This window comes from Lynx rufus, unplaced genomic scaffold, assembly GCF_022079265.1.
Source record: "Lynx rufus isolate CCGP_SWC_20201006 ecotype Redwood Valley unplaced genomic scaffold, mLynRuf1.p SCAF_3, whole genome shotgun sequence".
Taxonomy (NCBI): domain Eukaryota; kingdom Metazoa; phylum Chordata; class Mammalia; order Carnivora; family Felidae; genus Lynx; species Lynx rufus.
In genome coordinates, this window is record NW_025814845.1 from 187,075,197 (window position 1) to 187,101,476 (window position 26,280).

The following is a 26,280-nucleotide window of genomic DNA, read 5'->3' on the forward strand; positions in this document are numbered from 1 at the left end:
ACCCAGGCGCCCCTCATCTTAGTCATTTTCAAGCCTACAGTTCAGAGACATCAGGTGCGTTCACATTGTTGTGCGGCCATCAGCGCTATCTGTCCGCAGAACTCTTTCATTCTGCAAAAGCGAAACTCTACTCATTAAACACTAGCTCCCATCCCCTCCTCTCCCCAGCCTCCGACCACCAATCTACTGGCTGTCGCTATGAATTTGACCCTAGGTAAATCCTACCGTGTAGCTGTCCTTTGGGACTGGTTTTTCCACTGTTCGCAATATCCTCAAGGTCGTACCATGTGTCAGGATTTCCTTCCTTTCTAAGGCTGAGGAATACCCCATTGTGTGCACAGACCACGTTTTCTTTATCCGTTCGTTTGTTGACGGATATTTGAGTTGCTCGTACCTTTTAGCTATTGAGAATAACGTTGCTGGGAGCGTGTTTTAGTCCCTGCTTTCGATTCTGGTGGGTATTTACCTAGAAGTGCCATCGCTGGATTATAGGGTAGTTCTGTGCTTAAGTTTTGAGGAATTACCATACTGTTTTCCCCAGCGGCTGCACTGACCGTCTCACTGGCAATGTACAGAGATTCCAGTTTCTCCGCATCCTGTCTGTAAACATCCTCTCTTGTTGGTTTCTGTGTTTTTCACAGTGCGCATCCTAGTGGGTGTGAAGAGCTATCTCATCATGGTTTCGCTGTGCATTTCTGTGATGATTAGTCAGGGTGAGCCCCCCTTCCTGTGCTTATTGGTTGTTTGTCCATCTTCTTTGGAGAAATGCCTCTTCACATCCTTTGCCCTTTTTTTCTTCTTCTTTTTTTTACAAGTTGGGTTGTTTGTGTGTTTTATTGAGCTCTGGGAGTTCTAACACCGCCTTTCGATTCTTAACTTTCATGGTGCTCTGTTGGGGGTCCGTGCCTGTTCAACGGCAGTAGATATCCAGTGGCGCTCCATCCCACAAATCAAAACTAGACCTCGAAAGCCCTGTGGTCTGTGTCTCAAACCCAGCCAGAAGAGAAGAGAGGGGCTTGACTTGGAATGATGCCCCTCTCTTCTCTTCTGGCTGGGTTTGAGACACAGACCACAGGGCTTTCGAGGTCTAGTCTTCCGTCTTTTCTTCCGTCCAGATGCCCTGGGGGTTAAGCTTCTTTCAAGAACAGCCAAAGGGGTGCCAAGGTGATTCAGTCGGTTGAGCGTCCAGCTCTTGATCCCATCGCAGGTCATGATCCCAGCCGGGGTTGTGGGATCGAGCCCTGTGTTGGTCTCCATGCTGAGCGTGGAGACTGCTTAAGATTCTCTCTCTCTCTCTCTCTCTCTCTCTCTCTCCCTCCCTCCCTCCCTCCCTCCCTCCCTCTCTTCTCTCTCTCCCTCCCACCCTCTATTCCTTTCCCCTGTGCATGCTCTCTCTGAAACAAAAGAACACAACAGCCAGAGAGCAGGAGTCTCCCCCGCAGAGCCCGAGCCCTAGCCCTAGCGAGGAGGTGTGAGTGGGGCAGAAATGCTAAACCACTTAGCGCTTTAGTGGCTGTGCCCTCCCGGCTCCTCCTGCCCCTCCCTGCAGGCCCCAGCTGTGACCCACCCTCACTCTAGATCTAAACTCAGAAAAGCAGTTTGTTTTTAAGTATATTTGGCACTTGGTAAATATTTTTGCCCCACTCCCACATTTCAGATTACTTGGAATAATAACAATAACTAAAATGCTTTGGACGTCGCCCCGGGCCAGGCACGATTCTTGGCATTTTTACACAGATGACCCACTTTACATTACAACCCCTGGAGCCAAATGCTACCGTTGTCCCCAGTTTACAACGAGGAAATCTAAGCACACAGATAATGTGATCAGTGTCCCACGCCCAGACGGCATGGACTCCGTCTGGCTCCGGACCCAAGCTTTCAACCCCACGCCATGGATGTTTCTTCTTGTCTTAGACCGTGAACTTCCTGACGAGACTTGCCGGCGGAGTTATTCTTTGGTGCCAGTAGTTGTGCCTCGAAGCTTCGGTACAGATGGTTTCGATTCCTGCCCTGTGATTGTTCTTTGTCCTGGCAAGAGCTAACACCACCTCCCAGAGTTTTGTTCTGGTTTTACGGCTTCTCAGAAATTAGAGTTGCTCTCTGTGATGTTGGTAACCCCAAATCCACCAAGGACTAAAAGTTTCCTAGAGCCAGCCGCTCTGTTTGAGGAAGAAGATACGTGGAAAGCTGGGTGACAGGCCAAGGGCAGGTTCATGAGGTCCCTCAGAAGTTCTAGAAACCCTCCTCAGTAACAGCTGCAGGGGCTGTGGATTTGGCACGGCCAGTGTGCCCGCCAGTGTGCATTCCTTACTGACGTCCCCGTTCAGTCCTCACAAACCCCTGTTAGGCAGGGGGTGAGTCCACAGTTATGTGTTTACCCTCAGCCAAGTGCCAGGCCCAGTTCTGTGCCGTGGGGACACAGCGGTGAGCTCAGCAGACGGGATCCTCGCCCTGACGAGGCTCCCTGTGTAACAGAGATGGACGGACACACAGGAAACAAAAAAGCAAACACAAGAATTCAGATTGTGATGGTGCTCTGAAGAAAATAATTGCTAGAGGATTGGGGAGGGGACCACAGGCCTGTTTTAAGTGTTGCGGTCAGATGAGGTCCCTTTGAGGAGGTGACTGTGGGGGATGATCGGAAGAAGGAGGAGGGGAACCAGCCTTGCAAGGTTTGGGGAAGGAGGTCAAAAAGCAGAAACCGTGAGTGCAAAGGTCCTGAGGTGAGAAAGAGCCCGATGCATCCCAGGGCCCGAAAGAAAGTGAGTAAGGCTAGAGCATCATAAGCAAGGGAAAGTGTAGTACTGGGGAAAAGTTAGAGATGAAGGAGGGCCAAGTTAGCAGGCCTCGCGGCCCAGGAAGGAATCTGGATTTTACCCTGGGTTCAGGAGGAAACCAAAGAGGTGTCTGAGGCAAGGAGTTCCCCTCCCTGAGTTCCCCTTCTCAAAGACCACTCCTGGAGACCGCGTGAGGACAGCATAGGGCATGGTGGCTTGAACCAGGTTGGTGGCAGCCGAGACAGAGGAGGAAAGCGGGGGGGGGGGGGGGGGGGGAACTGCGCTTGGGGAACCGGGGGAGCAGAGGGTTCAGGATGTCAGCGCAGGGGGGTGGACGTGCACCCGCCCTCACCGAGCTGGGAAGACTCGCATCGGTTTTGGGGGGAGGGAGTCAGGGGTCGAATTTGGACCGTTTCTATTGGAGGTGGCTGCCCGACCAGCATGTGAAGACAGGAGCGTACGGCCCAGAAGACAGTGAGGCGGGAGATAACACACTGGCAAGCCAACAGCGCACAGAAGGTGAAAGAGACTCTGCCGGGGACCCTGGGGGACCAGAAAACCTGGATGGGAACCAGAGGAGGTCTAAGACAGAACCGGCCTCGCCTATTTGAAAGGGAATTAAGGAGCCAGCAATGGGGACTGAGAATGGCCTACCGTGGAAGAAGGTGGGAAACCAAAGATGGGGTGTCCCAGAAGCCAAGAGAGAAAAGGTTCGTGGAGGAAGGGGATCAGTTATGTCATATGCTATCAAAAGGTAGGGGACAGAGGAACGTCCGCTGATTCCACAGTGGAGGCCACCGTGGACGTAAGTGTTCCAGCAGGGCAGAAAGGGCAGAAGCCGGGGGGTGGGGGGCGGGCGGTGGGGACAGGGGCTCCGGGGAAGTCAGGGAGATCAGCTAACTACTCCTGAGTTTTCCGACTGCAAGACCTCTCTGCCTCGGTCAACTTTTTTGCTGTCCCTCCCCCTCCCTGGTGTGATGCCCATCACTGTGTCAGACAAGTCTCCTTCATTAGACAGTCCTCAGGTACAGCTAATCTCTCCATTGTAAATGGAGAGTTGGCAGCTTAGTTCATGTCACAAGGTGGAGGCGGGTAGATGCCATCGACTCTGGAATTTTCGTCCACGTTTCCAGTGATCTTTTCCTTTCTTGGCAGCAGAAGCAGGAGAGAAGTCTGCCAGTCTGTCCCAATTGCCAGGCAGGGCAGGAGGACAGAGGGCAGAAGGCCTTAGGGCTGTAGACCGAGCGTCCCTCCCATCCCTCCACCTCCAGCCCCCTCTGCATGTTTCACGGAAGTGGCCGTTCCTCCCTCCTCGGCCGGAGCAGCCTCAGGGCCCAGAGCCGAGAAAGTGCAGCCCCTGTTACCACGTGAGTCTGCAGATGTGAGGTCCCCGAGGGCAGCCCTTTCTCCACGGGGTCCTGGAGGAGATGCCCAAATCTGAACTCCCTCCTTCACTCAGCACGAGTCACGGGGAAATCGACCCACCTTACCCTTTAGCCATTATTTGGCATTAAAAAAAAAAAAAAAAAAATCCACATTTTTCCTTTTTGACTTTTAACTTCTCACTGTCGGCCTGCTGAAATGGTAGGCGTCTTGCTGGCTCAATTCTGCTTCTCGGCACTGTTCTTAAGGTACAGAGATGTTCTGTTCTTGGCCAGACGAAGGGTTTTGTTTTTGGGTAAATACAAGTTCTTAGCCACTCACTTTTGTTGAGATTTTTTGTGGGGGCGGGGGGAGGGGAATGTCAGCGTTCCCTAAGAGAAATCGTCCTTGCTAAATACTGAAGCTGCTGGATTTTCCCCCAAGAGCTCTGGGCAGGCTCCCTGCTTTGCATGTGGCCAAAGTCGGAGGGTAAGTCCTGAGAGCAGCAGCGGGGCCCTGCCACAGGGGCACCTAAGCCCCAGGCACGGTCCGGGACACGTGTGAAGTGTGTGTGAAACCGGTTTGCTCACATTCTGCGTTGGGCAACATCTGCAGCCTGTGCACACACAGAGGGACTCTCCCTTAAGAGTCTTGTGCTTTCCCACACCCTCTGATAACGCCTTCCCCACCCTGCTGCACTCCCGCCAGCTCCCCCGGCACCCCTCCCCCTCCCCCGCCCCCGCCCACCCGGCCAGGTGGTGCACCCAGGAGGGATTCCAGGGCCGCCACTGTCTTGCTGAGGCTCTCTCCTATCATCTGTTGGATGTGTCCACTCCCCCTCTCCTGCTGCCCAGAGTGGCAGCTGTCTTCCACTGGGACCACTGCGCTGGCCTCCTGCCTCCTTGTCTCTGTGTTGGTCTCTACTGACTCACCCTGTTTTCCTCTGCTTTGCAGCAAGGATGATTTTTCTAACTCGTAAGTCTTATCGTGTGATTGTCCTGTTTAAACCTTCAGAAAGTTCCTGTTGCTCCCAAGTCTGAACTGCTTGAAAGACTTAGAGGAGGCCTTCTCAGACTTTACTGTGCCTCAGATGCCCTAGGGATCTTAAAATGCAGACGCAGATTCAACACGTTGGGCGCTGGGCCTAAAATTGTGCGTTTCGAATAGGCTCCCCAGGGGATGCCAGCGCTGCTGGTCTGTGCAGGACATTTTGAGGAGCAAGGAACTGGAGGACCCCTGCTGATGTCCCTAGCCTCGTCTTCTGCTCCCTCCCCAACTCTGCTCCAGCCACGCTGAACTTGTGCTAGCTTCCAGAATACGTCACATGCTCGCTCACCACTGGGCCTTTGCACATGCTCTGTCTCCCTAGAGCACGCTTACCCTGGCCTAGCTGGCTCCTGCTCCTATTCCAGGTAAACTGTAGATCCCACTTCCTCTGGGAAGCCTTCTCCCATTCTCCAAGCCTAGGAAATAAAGAGCCTGGCATGTTTGCGGCCTGGCAATGGTGTGAGGTGGAGAGGGAGGGTGGTTGGTAGTGATTTTCTTTATGCTAAGTGACAAGGTTAAAGGGGTGAGCAGGCTGGCCTGTGAGAACAGGGTGGCAGCCAGAGGGTAGGGGTAGCTGTTTACTCTTACAGAAGGTTCCAGAAAGAAGGTTTTTGTGTCACCTGGGGGTTGGAGAGGGAAGTACGTCTGGCGTGAGGTTGTCTGGCTGATGGTACTGTGGCTCTTTTCCATTCTCAGCTGAGCAGTGAAGGATCCCTGAGGTAAGGACTCCAGTTGCCCTGAACTCTGTGAACAAGGTCAGCTGCACAACTGTGTGTCCTCAGGCCACCCAAAAGTCGTGTCAGAGAGCAGGGACATTAAAAGGATGAGAACTGTTTTCAGAAACTTCTTTTTCTTCTTCTTTTTTTTGGGGGGGCGGCACAGCTTGAGAGCGAATCGTAGAGACAAAGAAAGTTTCTACTGTAGAGATTTTATTTCTCTTAATTTTCTTACCAAAATCTCTTCCTCTGGGGTGTTCTTTTGTTGTCTCTTTCTCACTTGTGCGCTCATGTGTCCCTTTCGCAAGTTTGAGTCATAAAACGAATTCCTCTGCAGGTTGGAATCAGCTATTGCTTGGCCAGAGAAATCCTGGACTTTGCTGGAATGGTCCTGCCAGGCTTCCTGCACCAGACGCAGCCCTGCAGGGAGCTGGGAATGGAATCTGAAACATGTGACGTTGCAGGTCATGATGCAGTGGTCAGGCATGTGATCTCAGCTTGGCTGCGGGCAGTGCCAGTTAGGTCTAGAAAAAGTAGGACGTTGGTTGCACGGCAAATAAGTTCAGTAGTGGGTATCAGAGCCAAGGAAACGTCCGAGAGCTTGTGACACACAGAGGGATCGAACGTCATCGCAGTTCGCGGCAATGGAAAACTCTTTCTGCCCCCCAACTGAAAAATATACCGCGTACTACTTCCTTTCTGAATTTTATTTCCTCTTTGTCATAAAGGGAACGTCCAAGCCGAGGTCTCCTCCTTCTTGGCCCTGGCCTTGCCCAGCGGGACGTTTTCAGTTCGTTTCGCAGCGTCATTGTTACAGATGGTGAGCAGTTGGTCTGTTTACCACAGATAACGACCTTAGTTTCTTCCCAAAGAGAGCTGCCAAGTTCAGTGGGTTATTCCTGTGCACCCAGTAATTAGTAGGTGCTGCAGGAAGTTAAAAAAAAACACAGAAGGGAAATTTGAGAAAGAAATTATTTCCTTTATTTTCTTTCCCACACGAGAATATCATAACCTTTGCCTTCAGGGAGACTTAAAGGCATGAGCTTGACGTATAAGAGAGGATAATGCACATGACAAGGAAAAATGAGTTGAGCAACAGGTAGTTAAGAGACGTAGCCTTACTAATCTTGAACAGACTTTGAACCAGAAAATGTGAACGCTGGTCTCCAATTACATCTTCAAACCTCCAGTCCTGGTCTTCATCTGCCCTCTGGTGGCAACGGTTCTGAACAGAAAATTCCACAGAAGAGCTCCCCTGAAAGAAAGCAGAGGCCCAGTAAGAAATGATAAGCATGTGTGTATGTATGGATATGGACGTATATGTAAGTGTATATGTAAGTATATATGTAAGTGTATACATAAATGTATATGAATACTCCGTATTCTTTACCTCTTATCTTCATGGTAAACCTGTAAGGTAAATAATAATATTCTCACTTAAAAATCAAGCTAAGAGGGGCACCTGGGCAGCCCAGTTCAAGCCCTGCGTCAGGCTCTGTGCTGACAGCTCAGAGCCTGGAGCCTGCTTCAGATTCTGTGTCTCCCTCTCTCTCTCTCTCTCTGCCCCTCCCCTGCTCGCACTCTGTCTCTCTCTGTCTCTCAAAAATAAATAAAGAAATGAAAATCAAACTAATAATTCCAAAACATGAAGTTAATATATACATCAACCCATTTCATGGGGAAGATATATTTCCACAGAGGAGTGTCTGTGCCCGAGCATTCAGTTCATCCCGAGGTCCAAGATGTTTTGTAGTTCTTTATTTTCTACATCTGTATTATAAAAGCAGTCGTTGTGGTGGGTTTTTTGTTGTTGTTGTTGTTGTTTTGTTTTATCAAACTTTTTTTTTTTTTTTTAGGGAGAGAATGGGAGCAGAGTAGAGGGGTTGGGGCGGGGAGAGAGAGAAAGAGAGGGAGAATCTTAAGCAGTTCCACACTGAGTGTGGAGCTCAGTGCAGGGCTTGATCCCACAACCCAGAGATCATGACCTGAGCCGAAACCAAGAGTTGGATGCTCAACCGGCTGAGCCCCCCATGTGCTCCAATAGTGGTGGGGTTTTTTTCACTGTCCAAACATGAAAGTATGTTACATCACGCTCCTCCCACCGTGATGTCCTGCAGAATTTCTGCAATCACCTGTCCTCTGCTATCCCCCAGCACCCTCTGGTTGTTCACAATGCCCAGGCTACTTACAGGGCTCCAGACCTTCCTCCCTCCACTCCTGTGTGTTTAGCCCTCTTCCCACACCTATGCTTCACCCGTCCTGGCCACTGTCCCTAATTCTTCCCAACCTCCCTAGGTACGCTAAGATTACAAGGTTGTTGACTTTAACGAGCATTCACAAAGGGTTAACGGCGATGGAAAGAGTGCACACAAGGCACGCATCTGACAAGAGAAAATACGGTAGAAGCTTGGATTGTGGATAACTTGTTGCTGGGAGTGTTCCGCAAGACGAGCAAACATTTCTCATAAATTTTCACTTGATAAATGAGCGATGTCTTGTAATATGAGTAGTATGAGACGCCGGATGTCACATGATCACAACCGAGCCAATGGTTCCTCTCTCTCTCTCTCTTTTTCTCTCTATCTCACACGCGTGCGCTGTGGGACTGTGGGTGATCATCTCCCACGCTTGGATGCTTGGTCTCAGGCTGTGGTGTTTGCAGAAATCAGTGATCTTTCAGAACATTGGAAGGTGCCCACAACTGGCACTTGTGTATTTTATGTCACTTCCAAGCACCTATGGACAGTCCCTTGTTTTTCCATCCAAGAGTAAGCTTAGGAATGCTTTGCTTCCTTCTAGGTCAGGCTGCCTGCAGATATAGACCCTTTCCTTTGCTATCTTATTGCCAGTTACATGAAATACAGTAAATGACAAGAGTTTATTAATACTGTATTGCAGTCAACATCCGTTAGTGATAGTGAAAGTCTCCTACACAGTAACCCTCCTGTGTCTTGTCTCTCTCACACCAGCCATGAAGTTTGCAAACAGAAGTGCAGGTTAATTTGTTTATTTTTCTTTATATTTTGTATTTTCTTTGTTATATTGTATTGTATTTCAGTACTATAATCATTTTTATATGAATATTTTTGGGTTGTGTAATGAATCATCCGAATTTCCATTATTTCTTGTGGGAAAATTCGCTTTGATATACAAGTGCTTTGGATTATAAGCATGTTTCCAGAATGAATTATGCTCGCAAACCAAGGTTTTCCTGTATTGATGGGCAACGGCTTCCTGAAAAAGTAATCTGCCATTGTCTTCGTAGTTTCCCAGTGACCGCATCTTCCCTTGGCTGCAACCTCTCTGTTCTGCTGGGCTTTTCTTTTTCCCTTTACTGATCCTTCTCGCCTCTCGAGCCGCTGGCCTCCAGCCCCCACACTTCTGATACTTGTCTTAGGCCTTCGCGTTCACTTTCTTCCACCCAGACTGGGCTCTACACCAGAGCAACTGGGAGTCTTGTCCATGTTATAGCATTACTTGCTTCATCATACCACGCGCACCCCAGAGAGCCTGGAACCCGCCCCCTTTCCTCTCCCCTTTATTCACCCCATTTGAGAATCGCTGCTCGAATCTGACAGTTTAACCGAGAAGGCAGCATGAGGGAGTGGAACCGATGTGTTTGGTATTAGAACACCTAGGCTGAAATCCTGCCTTCCCTATGACAGATGAGCTCTGCAACCAACCGTGGGCAAGTTTCTGCAGAGGACAGCATCCCTTTCCTGCTTTCCCAATTTCCAACCCCTCCCCACCACCCCAATCCCAATAGGAATCCATGTGGTTCCAGGAAGTTTGTGAGTGTATTCCAGTTCTTTGACCCCAGGAGTTGATCCAGAGGTTGTTTTTTTGTTAATATTTTTGGGTCAAGGTTATAATCCCCAGTTGCTTGGTCAAACACAAGTCTAGATGTTGCTGGAAAGGTTTGTTTTTTGGTTTTGTTTTTGTTTTTTTAGATGTGATTAATATTTATTTTTTTTTAATTTTTTTTAATGTTTATTTATTTTTGAGACACAGAGAGAGACAGAGCATGAACGGGGGACGATCAGAGAGAGGGAGACACAGAATCTGAAACAGGCTCCAGGCTCTGAGCTGTCAGCCCAGAGCCCGACGCGGGGCTCGAACTCACGGGCCGCGAGATCATGACCTGAGCCAAAGTCAGCCGCTTAACCAACTGAGCCACCCAGGCGCCCCTTAGATGTGATTAATATTTAAATAAGTAGACTTTGAGTAAAGCAGATTATTCTCCATAATGTGGGTGAGCCTCACCCAATCAGTTGAAGGCCTTAAGAGCAAAGACTGGGATTTCCCAGTGATGAAAAAATTCTGCCTCAAGACTGCAGCCTAAAAATTCTGCCTGAGTTTCCAGCATGCTGTCCTGCAGAATTCAGACTCAAGGCTGCAACACCAACTCTTACCTGAATGTATAGGCTGCTGGCCTGCCCTCTCCAGTTCAGACTTGCCAGCCTCCACAATCGTGTGAGATAATTCCCGAACACAAATCTCTCTCATGTAGATGTATATAAATATTCCATCCAGAGTGCTGAACCTCTTCCTGTATTAACAGTTGGGTACTTTATTTTTTAAATACGTATACGTGAGAGATTTATTGTATATTTATAAATATACATACATATACATATATATAGGCAGTGTGGGTGTGCACGTGCCTCCTATTGGTTCTGTTTCCCTGGAGAACACTGACACATGTAGGTATGTCACCAAAACCCCGTTAAAGCTTAAGCTTTTTTCTGGGAATACTGGGACATAGCTACTCCCTTTGTTTTGAATGGTGGAGTTCTGATGTGAGATTTGGAACAGCTGCTAGGTGCAAGCTCTGGGCTCGGATCCTAAGATCTAATGCAGGCACTACCTCTTAGCATCTGTGGGACTGCTCCTTCGTTTCCTCGTATGCAAAGTGGGCTTATAGTGCTCACCACATAGGGTTAGGGAAAGGTTGAAATGGTTTACTACTTAGAACAGTGCCTGGATCATAGTAAATGCTCAATAAACCCAAGTGTCGCTGCCAATGCTGCTGCTGATGTACACGGCCTGATAACAAGCTGATGTACAAGAAGGGCAAGAAAATGGCCCCGTCAGAGCCCTGACGGCTTCTCAAACCTCTAGGTCAAACTGTCATCGCTGTCAAAGCCATCCTGCATCTGGGCTTTTCAGTGACATAAGCTCATAAACTCCTTTCATTTTTTACACCTATTTGGGTTCAGTTTTTATTTCATATCCAGTGCTGAACATCTTCCCGTCTTCACAGTTGGGCAGTTTCTTTTTTCGGATCCACAAGTTTGAGACCCATGGCCCTTTTCCCAGAAAAATGGAGCTACCTGTCGACTCTATTAAGAGTGACGAGTTTCAGTGGCTCCAGGAACCCCATTTCTTTTTTTTTTTTTAATTTTTTTTTCAAGGTTGATTTATTTTTGGGACAGAGAGAGACAGAGCATGAACGGGGGAGGGGCAGAGAGAGAGGGAGACACAGAATCGGAAACAGGCTCCAGGCTCTGAGCCGTCAGCCCAGAGCCCGACGCGGGGCTCGAACTCACGGACCGCGAGATCGTGACCTGGCTGAAGTCGGACGCTTAACCGACTGCGCCACCCAGGCGCCCCAGGAACCCCATTTCTAAACCGGTCAAAAGGGTGGTACCTTCAGTTCCTGAAAGGTGATTTATTCCCCTATGGCAACTGCCCAAATGATTCCTGGGTGAGGTGATTTCAGTGAGGAGGAATCAGCAAGGGACTGGGAATGATGAAAAGATGATGGTCTTAAGGGACATGCAAATGAAAAACATAATAGGATACCATTTCAACTCACTAGTTAGGTAAAAATGTAAAAGTCTTAAAAATTCTAAGTGTTGACATGTATATAGAGCTAAGGGGACTTTTATATACTGCTGATGGGGGATGTAAACTGTAATCTACAAAACGAGGTATAAAAATTGGCATTATCACGGAAAGCTTAAAATGTCTTTATTCTGAGGCAATAATATTTCTACCAGGTCTATCTCTAGAGAACCTCTCAGATATGTGTCATATGAAACACAAGAATGTTGGGCACTGCATTGTTGATCAGAGCAAAAAGACTGAAACAACCATACACAGGGGGATGGATAAATGAAATGTGGAGTATTTACTTAAAGCATTCCAAAGACAATGAAAATGAATGAACTACAGCTACATGAATCGATGTGGCTAAATCTAAAAATCATAGCTTTGATTAAGAGCACTTGGAAAGTACATACTAAATATCATTTATATAAAGTTGAGAAATACACAGTAATTAATACATTCTTTAGGGATTTACCAAGGCTGGTGGAATGATCACGATTTATTTTCTAATGCAGTGGTGAGTACATGGGTGTTTCTGCTTGTCTTTACATTATACATGTTATATTCTTTTGTATGCATGAAACATGTTCTTTTTATTGTGATAAAATCTGCATAACATCAACTTTAGCTTTTTAACCATTTTCAACTGTACACTTTAGCGGCATGCACTTAGGTACAGGCACGTTGTTACACAACCATCCACTATTATCCATCTCCAGAACTTTTCCGTGATCCCAAACTGTGCTTTTGGAATCACAGCCACGAAATCATTGCCAAACTCAAGGTCATTAAGTATCTTTGCTCTGTTTTCTCCTTAAAGTTGCATCATTTTCCTTTTTAAGTCTAGGTCTTTGACCCATTTTAAGTTCATTTTTATTTATGGTGTGGTAAAGGCCCAACATTCTTTCGCAGAATAAATTTGTAAACAGAGAGACAGAATCGGAGAATACTAGCTCCAGAAGGGGCCCTTCCCATTTACAATGAGGAAACTAGAATAGAGGTGAAAATAACAGGCCGAGCTCACACAGCTGGCTAAAGGGCAGCAGCAGAGTCAAATACTGCCTTGTTGGCGATGCATCGTTCTCACTGCCCAGGAGCCTAAGCGCTGGGAGCTCCCACCCGGGTTTGGACCGGGTACCCGCAGAAACACCGCGCTGCCTCGTTTCAGCTCCGGCTCCTCCCCTTCCCCGCCCCCTGGGCGGGCCCCTACGGCTCCGGAACTGCCGAGTTTAGGAAAACGGGCGCGGGCGCGGGCGCGGGCGCGGGCGCGGGCGCGGGCGCGGGGAAAAGCCCGGCTAACTATTGACGTCTCAGGGACCATCAGCAATTGGTTGGAAGGCGCTGACTCCAGGATCCGCTTTCCTACAATCCCAGCCGGGATTTCTCAGGCGCTCCAGGACCGGGAGGACCCGCGGGATTAAACGGTCCGGGGCGGGGCGGGGCGTGCGCGCAGGCTCGGCCCAGATTGATCGCTCGGGGAGGCGCGCGGTTTGGCGGGATTTTTCTGGCTCCATTTACCCGCAGAGCCTTGGACTCGGATGGCTCCGTCGCGGCGGGTGCGGGGCCCGGGGCGCGGCGGGTAAGTACTTCGGCTCGTGCGGACGCAGCCCGGGCACCGGCGTTACCTCTTTCGCTTCCTGCCGCGTTTTGTGCCTCTCGGAGCTGTTCGTGCTGCGCAGCGAGGCTCCCTGGCTCTGCCCCTGCGGATCTCGCTCAGGGTCTCGTCTTCCACCTATAAGATGGGAATATTAGCCCCAAGTGCATAGGGTGGCCGCGAGATTTAAAGCAGTTACAGCTGAAAACTGCCTGGCGGGTGGAAGAGAAGGTTAGCTTGGTGTGCGCGAGTGTAGGCTAAAGCAGGCTGTAAGTATTTTGAAACAAAATATCCAACAAATAACTCATTGAGCCGCCTCCTGCTTGCCAGACTTTACATTCTAGAAAGTTTGCCCTCTGGCTGGCCGTCAGGATTCTTATTTTCAAGACCCTGCCGTGTTTGTAACACGAACGTTAAAGCTGAACCAAATCTCCAGCCGGTGCTCCAAGCTGTCGCTTGTTATTCTTAAAAAGGGGTCCAGGATGGGTCACGCAGTTTTGTCTTAATCAAAAAGGGCATGCATTTAAATATAGGCTGCCAAACTGCTCTCCAGAATGTTACTTTTTTTTTAATTTTTTAATGTTTTTATTTATTTTTGAGACAGAGACAGAGCACGAGCAGGGGAGGGGCAGAGAGAGAGGGAGACACAGAATCCGAAGCAGGCTCCAGGCTCTGCGCTGTCAGCACAGACCCCGACGCGGACTGTGAGATCATGACCTGAGCCGAAGTCGGTCGCTTAACCGACTGAGCCACCCAGCCGCCCCCAGAATGTTATTTTTAATGGATTCGTTGACAGTTGCCCTGCTGGCAGTGTCTTGAGCGCACCCGAAGGCCTGGTGTGGTCCTAGCTAAAGGGATCTCGGCCTGCTATGGTGGGGACGCAAGGTCATACGTACACACGTCCAGGAGTTCCTCCTGGGCTGTGGGAAGACTCCCTGTAGGAGGTGGCATTTGTGGATGCAGGGTGACAGCGGGGAATGCAAGCCAGGCAGAGCTTAGGGGAAAGCCTGGAGCAGGACAGAGCAGGAAGGTGGAATGAACTGAGACTAGACTCCTGTGGGGACTCTTGATGCTGGGGGAGAACCAAAGACTCTCCCGATGGAGAGTCCCACTCTCTCCATGTGTGTGTATATACAACATTTTTGCCTTTGAGACTCTTGAAATCTGTTCATCCCTCTCCCCCAAACTCACTGGTGCCCATCTACCAAAACTTTTACATACGGTATCGCAGAGGTTTCCATCTTTGGAAACAGCACCTTGCTCCTACCCATAGGGAAGGTGGAAACTTGACCTTTTTTTAAGCACAGAGGAGGCAAGAGCCAGGGGTCAGCGGAGGATAAGAAGTTCTGCAATCTGGTTTCTAGTCCTCTTTCTGTTACTTGGCTGTGTGACCTTTGATAAGTCACGTAACTTCTTTTTCCCGAACGCTGGAATCACAAATGCTGTAAGATGAATACCTGGTCTACTTTCTTCTTTGGAACGGAGAATCAAATAAAGCAGTGGTCCTTAAAGTGTTTTTAGAAATGTGCATTTGTTAGAAACGCAGCAGCTCAGATCCCATCCCAGGTGGATGGAATCAGAATCTCTGGGGTGGGGCCAAGCAGTCTGTTGGAAGCCTTCCAGGTGATTCTGATGTCTTAAGTTTGAGAACCACTGCTCTAAAGAGTTCCACAGTTTTGTTTACTGTGACTTACAGTAATGATGTTTTACATCCCAATTAATACACACGTGTGCACTAAACACTTCTAGAACAACAACAAAAAAAAGGTTATGAAAATAAAACGTTCAATGCAATCTTACATTTTCTATTCTTTTGTATTTCCTTTTTGAAAATACAGAAGAAGATGTTGAGGGAAATTCTGGGGACGTGGGTAGAATTTGAATGTGGACAGTAGATTATACGATCCTATCGGTGTTCATTTTCTTAATTTGGAAATTGTACTGTGGCAATGCGTGATAATGCTCTCTTAGGAAAGGCACACTGAATTATTTAGGGGTAAAGGTGCACGTTGTCTCTAGTCTACACACACAGAGGGCGTATGAGACAACATGTGAACAGTAGGTGAACGTGGGTAGAGAATATACAGAATGTTCTTGAAATTCTATCAAATAAATCATTGCTCAAAGAAATATTGATTCTGACACGCTGGACTGATTTTGCTTTCCACGAATGGTGCCTGCACAGCAAGTTGTAGAGTCAGAGACTGAGTAATGGTATCGTACCCAAGTACCCCCAGTGCCGTCCTGCATTGCCTGGTGCACGGAGGATACACGGTACATGTTCACTGGAAATACTGTTTCCCCCCCACTCCTATTTCCAGTCTGTATTTTAGTCACTCTTGTTACATCTTGTTTACGCTTGTTGAAGATCTACAACTTTGTCCTTTTATCCCAGTGCCCAAGGGAGGGGCATTAGCGGTGGGAAGGGGAAAGCTGTGGATTTGAACTGCTGGAAATTTTGACGCGGGCGGCTTCTTGGCTGTGTGCTGCTTTGGGCAAATTTACTCTGCAGATGGGGTTCACTTCTACTTTATAGGACCGTTGGAGCTAAATGAGAAAATATACGTGCAAGAGCCAGGCACAGGCTAGAATGGGTGTCAGGTGCCTAGTAAATGCCAGCCTACTTCCCTTTTGCTCTATTCTGCAGAAACTGTCAGTCACTACTATGACTTGTCCTCAGGGAAAAGGAAAATAGCAGGATTAAGAGTTTCTGTGTCCCTGAGGGAGAGAGGTGTGCTATTTTATACACCGGTGATATGATTTGACCTGTAAAAAAAAAAAAAAAAAAATGTGTGTGAGATACAGGTCCTGTTTTCCCAAAGGATTTTGCCATAACCTGACTTTCTCTGGGTGCTCTCTCTGTGCAACTGATGACAATAACCTGGGGGAAAAATGCTTCGAAAGGGTTGCAAGTTACGGTGTTTCCCCAGTTATTTTAAATATTTCCTTTTTGTGTGTTTTTGCTGTTCGATAGTGTGAGATCTTCAAAGAACTCTATAGGAAAAACACATTCCACGAAAGATGTAAGTTATCGTCTCACTTTAATATAATTATCTCATAACTGACAATACGAAATGATGAACGTTTTGTGGGAACCTTCGAGTCGCGTAGACTTCACTCGGTGAGCTCAGTGTTCTATTGTAGTGAAAAGTGTATTCCTTTGCCTCCCATCTTTGCCAGTATATTACAAAAAATGATCCCTGTTAACATTTTGAATCTTTGTTTCTGGGCCTAGGTTGGTTTTATTTTCATTTGGATAATTGATATCCTGTAAAAATTTGTACAGCTTTCTGTATTTTGCTTTTTTCACTTAGCCATTTGGCTAAAGTCCGGCATACCTGGCACGGAATTCTTCAAGTTTTAAAGCTCTGCTCCCAGCCTGCCTTCGCGGGAAGTCCAAAGTGCCTGAGGTGGATTTCTGAGCCTTCCTGACTTCTTTCTTTTCTTGGAAGGCAGCTGGAAGCTGGAGGCTGATTTGCATCTCAGAGGATGGGAAGGCCTGTCAGCTCCCCTTCTCTGGCATCCCACCCCCAAGTACTCCGTGACAGATTTTATAGTGAGGGTCTGTAAGTGGGAAAGTTTTTGTTTGGTCAATTTTACACCATCTCCTTTATATCTCCTAGAATTTCCTCATGTTTTCTTTTCTGTAAATGGCATCCTTCCCCATTTCCCAGAGCTGTGATGGATTTTTTTTCTCATTTTCTGTATGTTTTGGTCTTTCATGAAGATTTGGGGTAGTAAATGTCATGGGGCCTGTTAGTATATTGAACCATAAACCCTTGTCTCTTCTTTGGGAGTTTTTACCCGTGTGTATCCTTATGAACTTTCAGGTGCGTGGGGGAGAGGGCCCATAGCTTCCCCTAGATCAGCAGTTGGCAAACTATGGCCCATGGGCCAAATCTGGCCTGCTCCCTGTTTTTGTACAACCCTGTGAGCTGAGAAAGATTTTTACCTTTCTAATTGGTTGGAATAAAATCAAAAGACAACTATCTCGTGATAGGTGAGAATGATACGAAATTCAAATTTCCGTATTCATAAATAAAGTTTTATTGCGACACAGCCATGCTTAATTCTTTCTGCAAGGTCACTGTCTGCTTTCAGACTGCAGTGGCTGAGTTGAGCAGTTGCAACAGATGCAAAGCCTACTATATTGAGCCTCTGGTCCTTGATAGAATTTAGCCAGCCCCTGTCTTGGTTTTTCAAAGGGGTCTGTTTCCCCCAACTCCCCCCTCAAAAAGTGTTAAGGATCATTTCTTTAGGCAGCAACGATAGCAGGATTATCCTTTCTAAATAAATCAACTTTGTAATGTTCCCGGTTGTTACAACTAATTCAATGACTTTGACTTTATTCACTTTTAGAAAGCTGGCCCAGAGCAGAAGCCTACTAATGTATTTGAGTTTCCCGATAATTCTGGTATCTCCAGCATCAGCAGACTGGGTGAACATGAGAAAGATGAGGAACCTTATGAGATCTTCGGTTAGTATTTTAAATCTTCATCTTAAAAACTTTAACGTAGTTTATCCTAAAAACTTTAGGCTAGTTACTAATAAAAATATGCATCGGGCTCTGTGCTGACAGCTCGGAGCCTGGAGCCTGCTTCAGATTCTATGTCTCCCTCTCTCCCTCCACCCCTCCCCCACACTCTCCCTCTCTCTCTTTTTCTATTAAAAATAAACAATAATTTAAAAAAAATTTTTTTTTCATATGGAAATCTTTTCAGATTTTAAAAATCAGCTGTCTGCATATGACTATAGTGTTCTGGGGAGTACTTAATATTTTGAGTTAATTTTTCTCACTTTTAAGTACATTACAAGTAAGAACTCTTTTTTTTTTTAATTTTTTTTTTCTTTATGTTTCATTATTTTGAGAGAGAGAGAGAGAAACAGAGCACGAATAGGCGAGGGGCAGAGAGAGAGTGGGAGAAACAGAATCCCAAGCAGGCTCCAGGCTCTTAGCTGTCACCACAGAGCCTGACACGGGGCTCAAACCCACGAACCATGAGATCATGACCTGATCCAAAGTTGGACACTTAACAGACTGAGCCGCCCAGGCACCCCATTAAGAAGTCTATTAAACATTTATCAAAGCGGAACTCTTCTAGGAGCATTTGTCCACAAGCCAGTCCTAATAGGACACCTATTATAGTACTCTGTAGAAAGAGGAATATGAACTATACTTCTCACTCCATATGACCACTCACACCATAGAGTGATTCAGTAAGGGGTTTTACTTAGAAGAGGGATAATTTTCCCTTTGCGGAAATACACAGAGGCAGAGGATGCTTCGGGAGAGCCAGGGGGAGAGCTCCATCTGTGTTTCTTGGAGTGTGAGGAAAGCAGGGCTGGCACCTGGTCCAGATGGGACTGATTCTGTTTACGTCACTGGCCACTTCAGAGGTCAAAAATGAGCAGAACGTGGGCACCTGGCTCAGTCGGTTAAGCATCCGACTTCGGCTCAGGTCACGAATCTTGCGGTCTGTGAGTTCGAGCCCGCATCCGGCTGTGTGCTGACAGCTCAGAGCCTGGAGCCTGCTTCGGATTCTGTGTCTCCCTCTCTCTCTGCTCCTCCCCTGTGCGCGCGCTCTCTCTCTCTCTGTCTCTTTCTCTCTCTCTCAAAAATAAATAGATTTAAAAAAATTTTAAAGAAAATACCTCCTTTTCAGTGGTACATTAGTGTGGCCCCCAAATTGCACAACCGTCACCGTTGTCTGTTCCAGAACATCCTAATCACCCCGGCGAGAAACTCTGTGCCTGTTGGCATTCAGTCCCCACCCGTCCTTCCCCCCCCAGCCCCTGCCAGCCATACACCTCCTTCCTGTTTGTGCCTCTTCATACGAATGGAGTCCTACTCCGTGTTCATTTGTGACCGGCTTCTTGCATTTGGCAGAGTCTTTTCACGGTTCCTGTGTGCTGTAGCAGGCGTCATACTGCATTCCTAAAAAATGTTTTAGCTCCATAATCCGTTGTTTTGTTTTTTTTTTAATTTTTTTTAACGTTTTATTTATTTATTTATTTATTTATTTTTTAAACATTTTTTTTTAAGGTTTATTTATTTTTGAGACAGAGAGAGACAGAGTATGAACGGGGGAGGGTCAGAGAGAGAGGGAGACACAGAATCTGAAACAGGCTCCAGGCTCTGAGCCATCAGCACAGATGCCTGACGCGGGGCTTGAACTCATGAACCGCGAGATCATGACCTGAGCTGAAGTCGGACGCTTAACCGACTGGGCCACCCAGGCGCCCCTAACGTTTTATTTATTTTTGAGACAGGGAGAGACAGAGCATGAACGGGGGAGGGTCAGAGAGAGAGGGAGTCACAGAATCTGAAACAGGCTCCAGGCTCTGAGCAGTCAGCACAGAGCCCGACGTGGGGCTCGAACTCACAAACCATGAGATCGTGACCTGAGCTGAAGTCGGCCGCTTAACCGACAGAGCCACCCAGGCGCCCCTAACCATTTTTAAAAGTACATTTCTGTGGCATCACCACGCTCCCGTTGTTCTGCAGCTATCCTCCCCATCCCCCCCAGAACCTCCCCTTGCCCCTAACTGAAAGTCTGTGCCCATTAAGCCACACCTCCTCATTCCCCACACCTCCCAGCCCAACTTTCTGTTTCTGTAAATTTGACTGCTCTAGGTGCCTCCTTTGAGAGGAATCAGACAATATTTTTCCTCTTTTTTTCCACTTAATTATGTCTTCAGAGTCCCCCCCGTGTTGTAGCCTGTGTCCGAATTTCCTTTTGAAACTGAGTAATATTCCATCCTGTGTGGATGTCCAGTCATCTGGCAGTGAACGCTGGGGTTGCTTTTACCTTGTGACTATGGTGAATAATGCTGCCATACACACGGGTGTTCAAACATCCATGGGAGTCCCTGCTTTCACTTCTTGGGAGCACCTACGCGGAAGTAGAGTTGCTGGATATAAGGTAATTGTGTTCGCTTTTTTGAGGCCACAACATTCATTTTACATTTGCACTAGTAATACAGTTTCTCCACATCCTCACTTGGGGTTGTTTTGTTGTGTTTTGTTTTTTGATGCTAGCCACCCAAATGGATGTGGAGTAGTATCTCATTGTGGCTTCGAGTTTTATTTCCCTAGTGACTAATGATGCTGACCATCTTTCTGTGTGTCTGTTGGCCCATTTGTGTATCTGGAGCTGTCTATTCAAATCATTTATCCATTTTTAAGTTAAGTATTCATCTTGTTAAAATTGGGGTATCTCTATGTGTTGAGGTGTGAGGGTCCAGTTTGTATGACTGGTTACACACAGAGATTCAGGATTGGTTTGTTTCTCTTTTACTCTTTGTGATAGGCAGTAGTGAATAAATCCCTTTGCCTAGGTGAGGGCAACACAGAGTATGTTACTGATGTTAAAATTGTGCATGGACGTGTTCACTGCTTAAGCAACTGTCTGTCTGAACCCATGCCGTTTAATCCACACCATGGTGCTTACGCTGCCACTGCCGGGCTAAAATTGCTAAAATTCAAACACAAGTGGTAGCTTGGCTCTTACCAGGCACCCCCCCCCCCAACCCCCCCTTGCAGCAATTCAACTCTCCCATTCCTGGCCGCCTCCCACCCTCCCCCAAGATCTCCCCTCCTGCCACCAGCCCAGCCCCAGCCCAGTGTGTTGAGGTCTCTCTTTTTACCTGAGTAGGTAGGAGTGTTTTGTTCCCCCCAGGGTCCTCTTCTGTGCCTTTCCACCAAGGCCATTTGGTCGCCCTCCCTTTCATCTTGCTCGCTGAAGTTAGCTCCTTGTGCTAGTGAAAGGCTCAAACCGTGCAGGGGAAGAGAAGGAGGGAGAAGACTGGAACCCTTCCCCAGAGGGCCCCCTCCTCCCAGCTAGGAACTTGATGAGGTTCTAGAGTCCCGTGGGCCAAGCCCTGTAAGCCTCGGAGCTGATCACGAGTGTAGTGATCTCTCAAGTAGGGCCGTGATGTGCTGTCAGGTGAGGACTGAGAACGTCAGGCTTCTTTAAATTTCTTTTATATCCTTAAAAAATTTCCAGATAGCATGTAAATACAGTAATACAGGTTACCACTGATAAATGCCCACATATTTACGAATGAAATCGTTTAAATTTCTCATTGTTGAGGTGTGAGCACAAGAACATTTGGGAAGGAAGTAGCCTGTGTAATTGGTAGCCATTAAAACTGAGGTCGCCGTTGTAAGGGAACAAACTTAAACGCTGCCCAAGCTGCCAGACTTTGAAAGTTGTACTTTAAAAAAAAATGTCTTTTGCAGACCCTCCTTTACACAGCACTGCTATATATGCTGATGAAGAAGAATTCTCCACACACTGTGGTTCACCCATCCCTTCAACTCCTGAAGGAAAAGAAGTGGAGAAAAGGTAAGCTTCTACTTTAAGCAGTTGTTTATTTGGGATTAGTAGGATTTTTGAGACGCTCTCTCAGGTAGAGGCTTTTAAAACTAAAGCTCTTTAAAGATCTTTGGAGCCAACTTAGTTTTTCCTCAAGAGAACTGATACATAAAAACTTATTTTCAAAAATTAACATTACTTATAATTAATTATAGGTACAACTTTCCCGTCAAAGAAAACAGTCACGGGGATGTAATTACAGCATGGTGATAGAGGTGATACTGTGTTGTATGTTTGAAAGCTGCTAAGAGAGTAGATCTGGACAGTTGTCACAAGAAGAAGAAAATTTGTAGCTCTGTTTAGTGACAGACGTTAACTAAACTAATTGTGGAGATCATTTTTCAGTATATACAAGTATCCAATCGTTATGTTGTACACCTGAAACTAATACATGTCCGTTATACCTCACTTATAAAAAAAATCCAGTTTAATTAAAAAGTCATTACAATTGACATTTAACTGATTATTCTAGAAAACATGCTCGTGAAGCTAGTTTAGCTTTAAGGTTAAGACAAGGAGGGAGGGAAAGGATTTTTGACGTTTTTATTTTAATTCGAATCACCTGGTTCTCATCACAGGTACCCTCCTTAATCCCATTACCTATTTCCCCCCACCTCCTCTCTGGTAACCATCAGTTTGTTCTCCAAAGCTACGATTCTGCTTCTTGGTTTGCCCCTCTCTCTCTCTCTTTTTTTTTTTTTTTTAAACCCTTTGCTCCTTTGTTTTGTTTCTGTATATATCATATGGGATTTGTCTTTCTCTGACTGACTTACTTTGCTTAGCATAATAGTCTCCAGCTCCATCCATGTCATTACAAATAGCAATATTTCATTCTTTTTTAATGGCTGAGTAATATTCCACTGTGTATATGTACCACCGCTTTATCCGTTCACAAATTGATGAACACTTGGGCCACTTCCATGATTTGGCTAGTGTAACTAATGTTGCTATAAACATAGGGGTGCACGTACCCTTGGAATTAGGGTTTTTGCATTCTTTGTGTAAAAACTCAGTAGTGCAATTCCTGGATCATAGGGTAGTTCTATTTTGAACTTTTTGAGGAACCTGTGTACTGTCTTCCACAGTGGCTGCACCAGTTTGCAGCCCCACCAACAGCACGTGATGGTTACTTTCTCTCCACATCTTCACCAACACCCATTGTTTTTGGGTTGTTGATTTTGGCCATTCTGACAGGTGCGAGGTTTTGATTTGCATTTCCCTGAGGATAAGTGATGGTCGTCTTTTCATGTGTCTGTTGCCATCTGGATGCCTTTTTGGAGAAATATCTGTTCATGTCTTCTGCCCAGTGTATAATTGGATTATTGGGGGTTTTCTTAGGTGCTGAGTTTTGTAAATGCTTTATACATCTTGGATGCTAACCCTTTTTCAGATATGTTATTTGCAAAATTCTCCCATTCTGTAGGTGGCCTTTTCGTTTTGTTGACTTTTTCCTTTGCTCTGCAGAACCTTTTTGTTATAATGAAGCCCCATCAGTTATTTTTGCTTGTGGTTCCCTTGCCTCAGGAGACCTGTCTAAAAAAAGGTTGCTATGGCTAATGCCAAATGTTACTCCCTGTGCTGTCTTCTAGGATTTTTATGGTTTCAGGTCTCACAGTTAGGTCTTTCATCAATTTTGAGTTTATTTTTGTGTATGGTGCAAGAAAGTGGTCCAGTTGTCCCAGCACCATTTGCTGAAGAGACTATCCTTTTCCCATTGGATATTCTTTCCTGCTTTGTCAAAGATTTATTGACCATAGGGTTGTGGGTTTGTTTCTGGCTTTTCTATTCTGTTGATCTGTGTGTCTATTTTTGTGCAGTCCCATAGTGGCATATTACATATTATGGCTTTGTAATATAACTTAAAGTCCAGAGTTGTGATGACTCCAAGCTTTGCTTTTGCTTTTCAAGGTTGCTTTGGCTATTTGGGGTCTTTGTGGTTACATACACGTTTTAGGATTGTTTGTTCTAGTTCTGTGAAAAATACTGTTGGGGCAGCTGGGTGGCTCAGTCAGTTAAGCATCTAACTCTTGATTTCAGCTCAGGTAATGATCTCACAGTTCATGGGATCAAGCCCTGCGTTGGGCTCTGCACCGACACCGTGGAGCCTGCTTGAGATTCTCTCTCTCCCTCTCTCTCTGCCCATGTGCTGCTTGTATTCTTTCTAAGTAAATAAATAAACATTTAAAAAAATGCTGTTGGTATTTTGATAGGGATTGCATTGAATGTATAGATTGCTTTGGGTAGTGTAGACATTTTAACAATATTTGTTCTTCCAGTCCATGAACATGGAATGTTTTTCCATTTCTTTGTGTCGTCTTCAATGTCTTTCATCAGTGTTTTATAGTTTTCAGAGTACAGGTCTTTTACGCCAGTGATTAGATTTATTCTTAGGTGTCTTATTGTTTTGGGTGCAGTTGTAAATAGGATTTATTCCTTCATTTCTCTTTCTTCTGCTTCATCATTGGTGTATAGAGATGCCACAGATTTCTGTGCATTAATTTTGTATCTTGCAGCTTCACTGAATTCATTTATCAGTTCTAGCCGTGTTTTGATGGAGTCTTTTGGGTTTTCTACATAGAGTATCTTGTCTGTAAAGAGTCGCTTCTTCCTTATGAGGATTTCTTTTCTTTCTTTTTGTTGTCTGATTGCTGTGGCTAGGACTTCTAGTACTATGTTGAATAAAAGTGGTGAGAGGGAACATCCCTGTCTTGTTCCTGATCCTAGGGGAATAGCTGAATTTTTTACCATCGAGTATGTTAGCTGTGGGTTTTTCATATATGCCCTTTATTATGATAAGTTCCCTGTAAACCTACTTTGTTGAGGGTTTTTATCATGAATGGATGTTGTACTTTGTCAAATGCTTTTTCTGCTTCTATTGAAATAACCTTATGGTTCTTATCCTTTTATTGATGTGTTGTGTCACATTTATTTGTGAATATTAAACCACCCTTACAGCCCAGAAATTAAATCCGACTTGATTGTGGTGAACGATTTTTTTAACGTGTTGTTGGATTCAGTTTGCTAGTATTTTGTTGAGGATTTTGCATCTGTGTTCATCAGAGATATTGGCCTGTAGTTCTCTTTTTTTGTGGTGTCTTTATCTGGTTTTGGTATCAGGATAATGCTGGCCTCATAGAATGGATTTGGAAGTTTTCCTTCCTTTACTGTTTTTTGGAATAGTTTAAAAAGAAAACAATTCTTTTTTTTTTTTTTTTTTTAATTTTTTTTAATGTTTATTTTTGAGACAGAGACAGAGCACGAGTGGGGGAGGGGCAGAGAGAGAGAGGGAGACACAGAATCTGAAACAGGCTCCAGGCTCTGAGCTGTCAGCACAGAGCCCAACGTGGGGCTTGAAGGCTTGAACCCAAGAACCGTGAGATCATGACCTGAGCTGAAGTCAGATGCTTAACCGACTGAGCCACCCAGGCGCCCCATAAAAGAAAACAATTCTATGCATTGGCCTGTTTTAGATACCTCATATAGGTGGAATAACACAGTATTTATTTGTCCCTCTGTAACTGGCTTATTTCCCTCAGCATCATTTTAATATCAAGTTCTTAAATATGTACCACCTCAGGGCCTTTGCATGTACCATCTCAGGTGCCCAGATTGCTCTTCTGTAGGCCTTCTGTAAGGCTTGCTCCTATGCTTCCTTTTAGATTTCAGATGTCACCATGTCATAGCAATCCACTCTGCTGCCTCATAGAAAATATCACCTTTCTTCATCAGTATATTTTCTTTACTCTGATCTTTTTCTCATAGCCTTCACCTCTACCAAGCCAATATTTTATGTTCATTTTTTAATTTTTTTTAATGTTTGTTTATTTTTGAGAGCGAGAGAGCGAGCGTTGAGTGGGGGAAGGGCAGAGAGAGAGGGAGACACAGAATCCGAAGCGGGCTCCAGGCTCCAAGCTGTCAGCACAGAGCCCGATGCAGGGATTGAACTCACGAACTGTGAGATCATGAGCTGAAGTTGGACGCTTAACTGACTGAGCCACCCAGGCGCCCCGATGTTCATTTTTTAATTTGTTCATTGTCTCTCCCCAATAGGAGTAGCTTAAAAAGCAGAACTTTGTTCTGTTCCCTGCTGTTCCTCGGGTGCCTAGAACACCACCTGGCACGCAGTAGGCATTCAGTGAATATTTGAAACCCTTTGTTCGTGAGGTGTAAGTGCAGTGCCCTGGTTAAGGCAACTGGCCCTCAACCTCTTGTGCTCGTTCAGGTCCTCGTTAGGCCACTTCTAAGGTATTGGGCCTGGGGCCAGACCTTTAACTTCTTAATTCCTTCATCTGGAAAGTAAAGTAGTAGTACAATCTACGTCATGGATTGTTTAAGATGAATTTATCCTCTTAAGCTCTTAAAACCGGTTGGTACATAGTGAACTTTCAAATATGAGCTATTATTGTTTGTATTTTGTCAGCATTCATTGAGCACCGCCCACATGCCTGGCCCTGTGTGAGGCTCTCGGTTTACAGTAATAACTCCTTGGACATAATCCTTGTTGTCCTGGAGCTTATGGAACAGGGTGACTCGGGGTATGGAGACTGAAGAGGGGAGCACACTGCAAGATA

The 26,280-nt window shown here is 46.1% G+C and overlaps 1 protein-coding gene and 1 long non-coding RNA gene across 4 annotated transcripts in view; both read left to right on the top strand.

Moving 5' to 3' along the window:
* Positions 1-4,979: 4,979 nt before the first annotated feature.
* On the top strand, positions 4,980-6,790 carry LOC124520929 (uncharacterized). Of its 2 annotated transcripts, none has more exons than XR_006964426.1 (3): positions 4,980-5,117; positions 5,310-5,554; positions 6,243-6,790. It is a non-coding gene; the product is annotated as an uncharacterized LOC124520929 (long non-coding RNA). The 2 variants fall into 2 exon arrangements; XR_006964427.1 differs by lacking the exon at positions 6,243-6,790 and adding an exon at positions 5,886-6,008.
* A 6,213-nt stretch (positions 6,791-13,003) lies between these two features.
* CENPU (centromere protein U) overlaps positions 13,004-26,280 on the top strand; it is a 41,232-nt gene continuing 27,955 nt past the window's right edge. The window contains exons 1-4 of one of the 2 annotated variants that reach the window (XM_047091245.1): positions 13,004-13,316; positions 16,306-16,354; positions 17,691-17,808; positions 21,574-21,679. In XM_047091245.1, the coding sequence (XP_046947201.1) occupies positions 13,276-13,316; positions 16,306-16,354; positions 17,691-17,808; positions 21,574-21,679 (314 nt within the window). In that variant the 5' untranslated portion in view covers positions 13,004-13,275. Of the gene's footprint in view, positions 13,317-16,305; positions 16,355-17,690; positions 17,809-20,107; positions 20,255-20,370; positions 21,680-26,280 lie in introns of those variants that run through there. The other variant, XM_047091246.1, reaches the window with a different exon arrangement.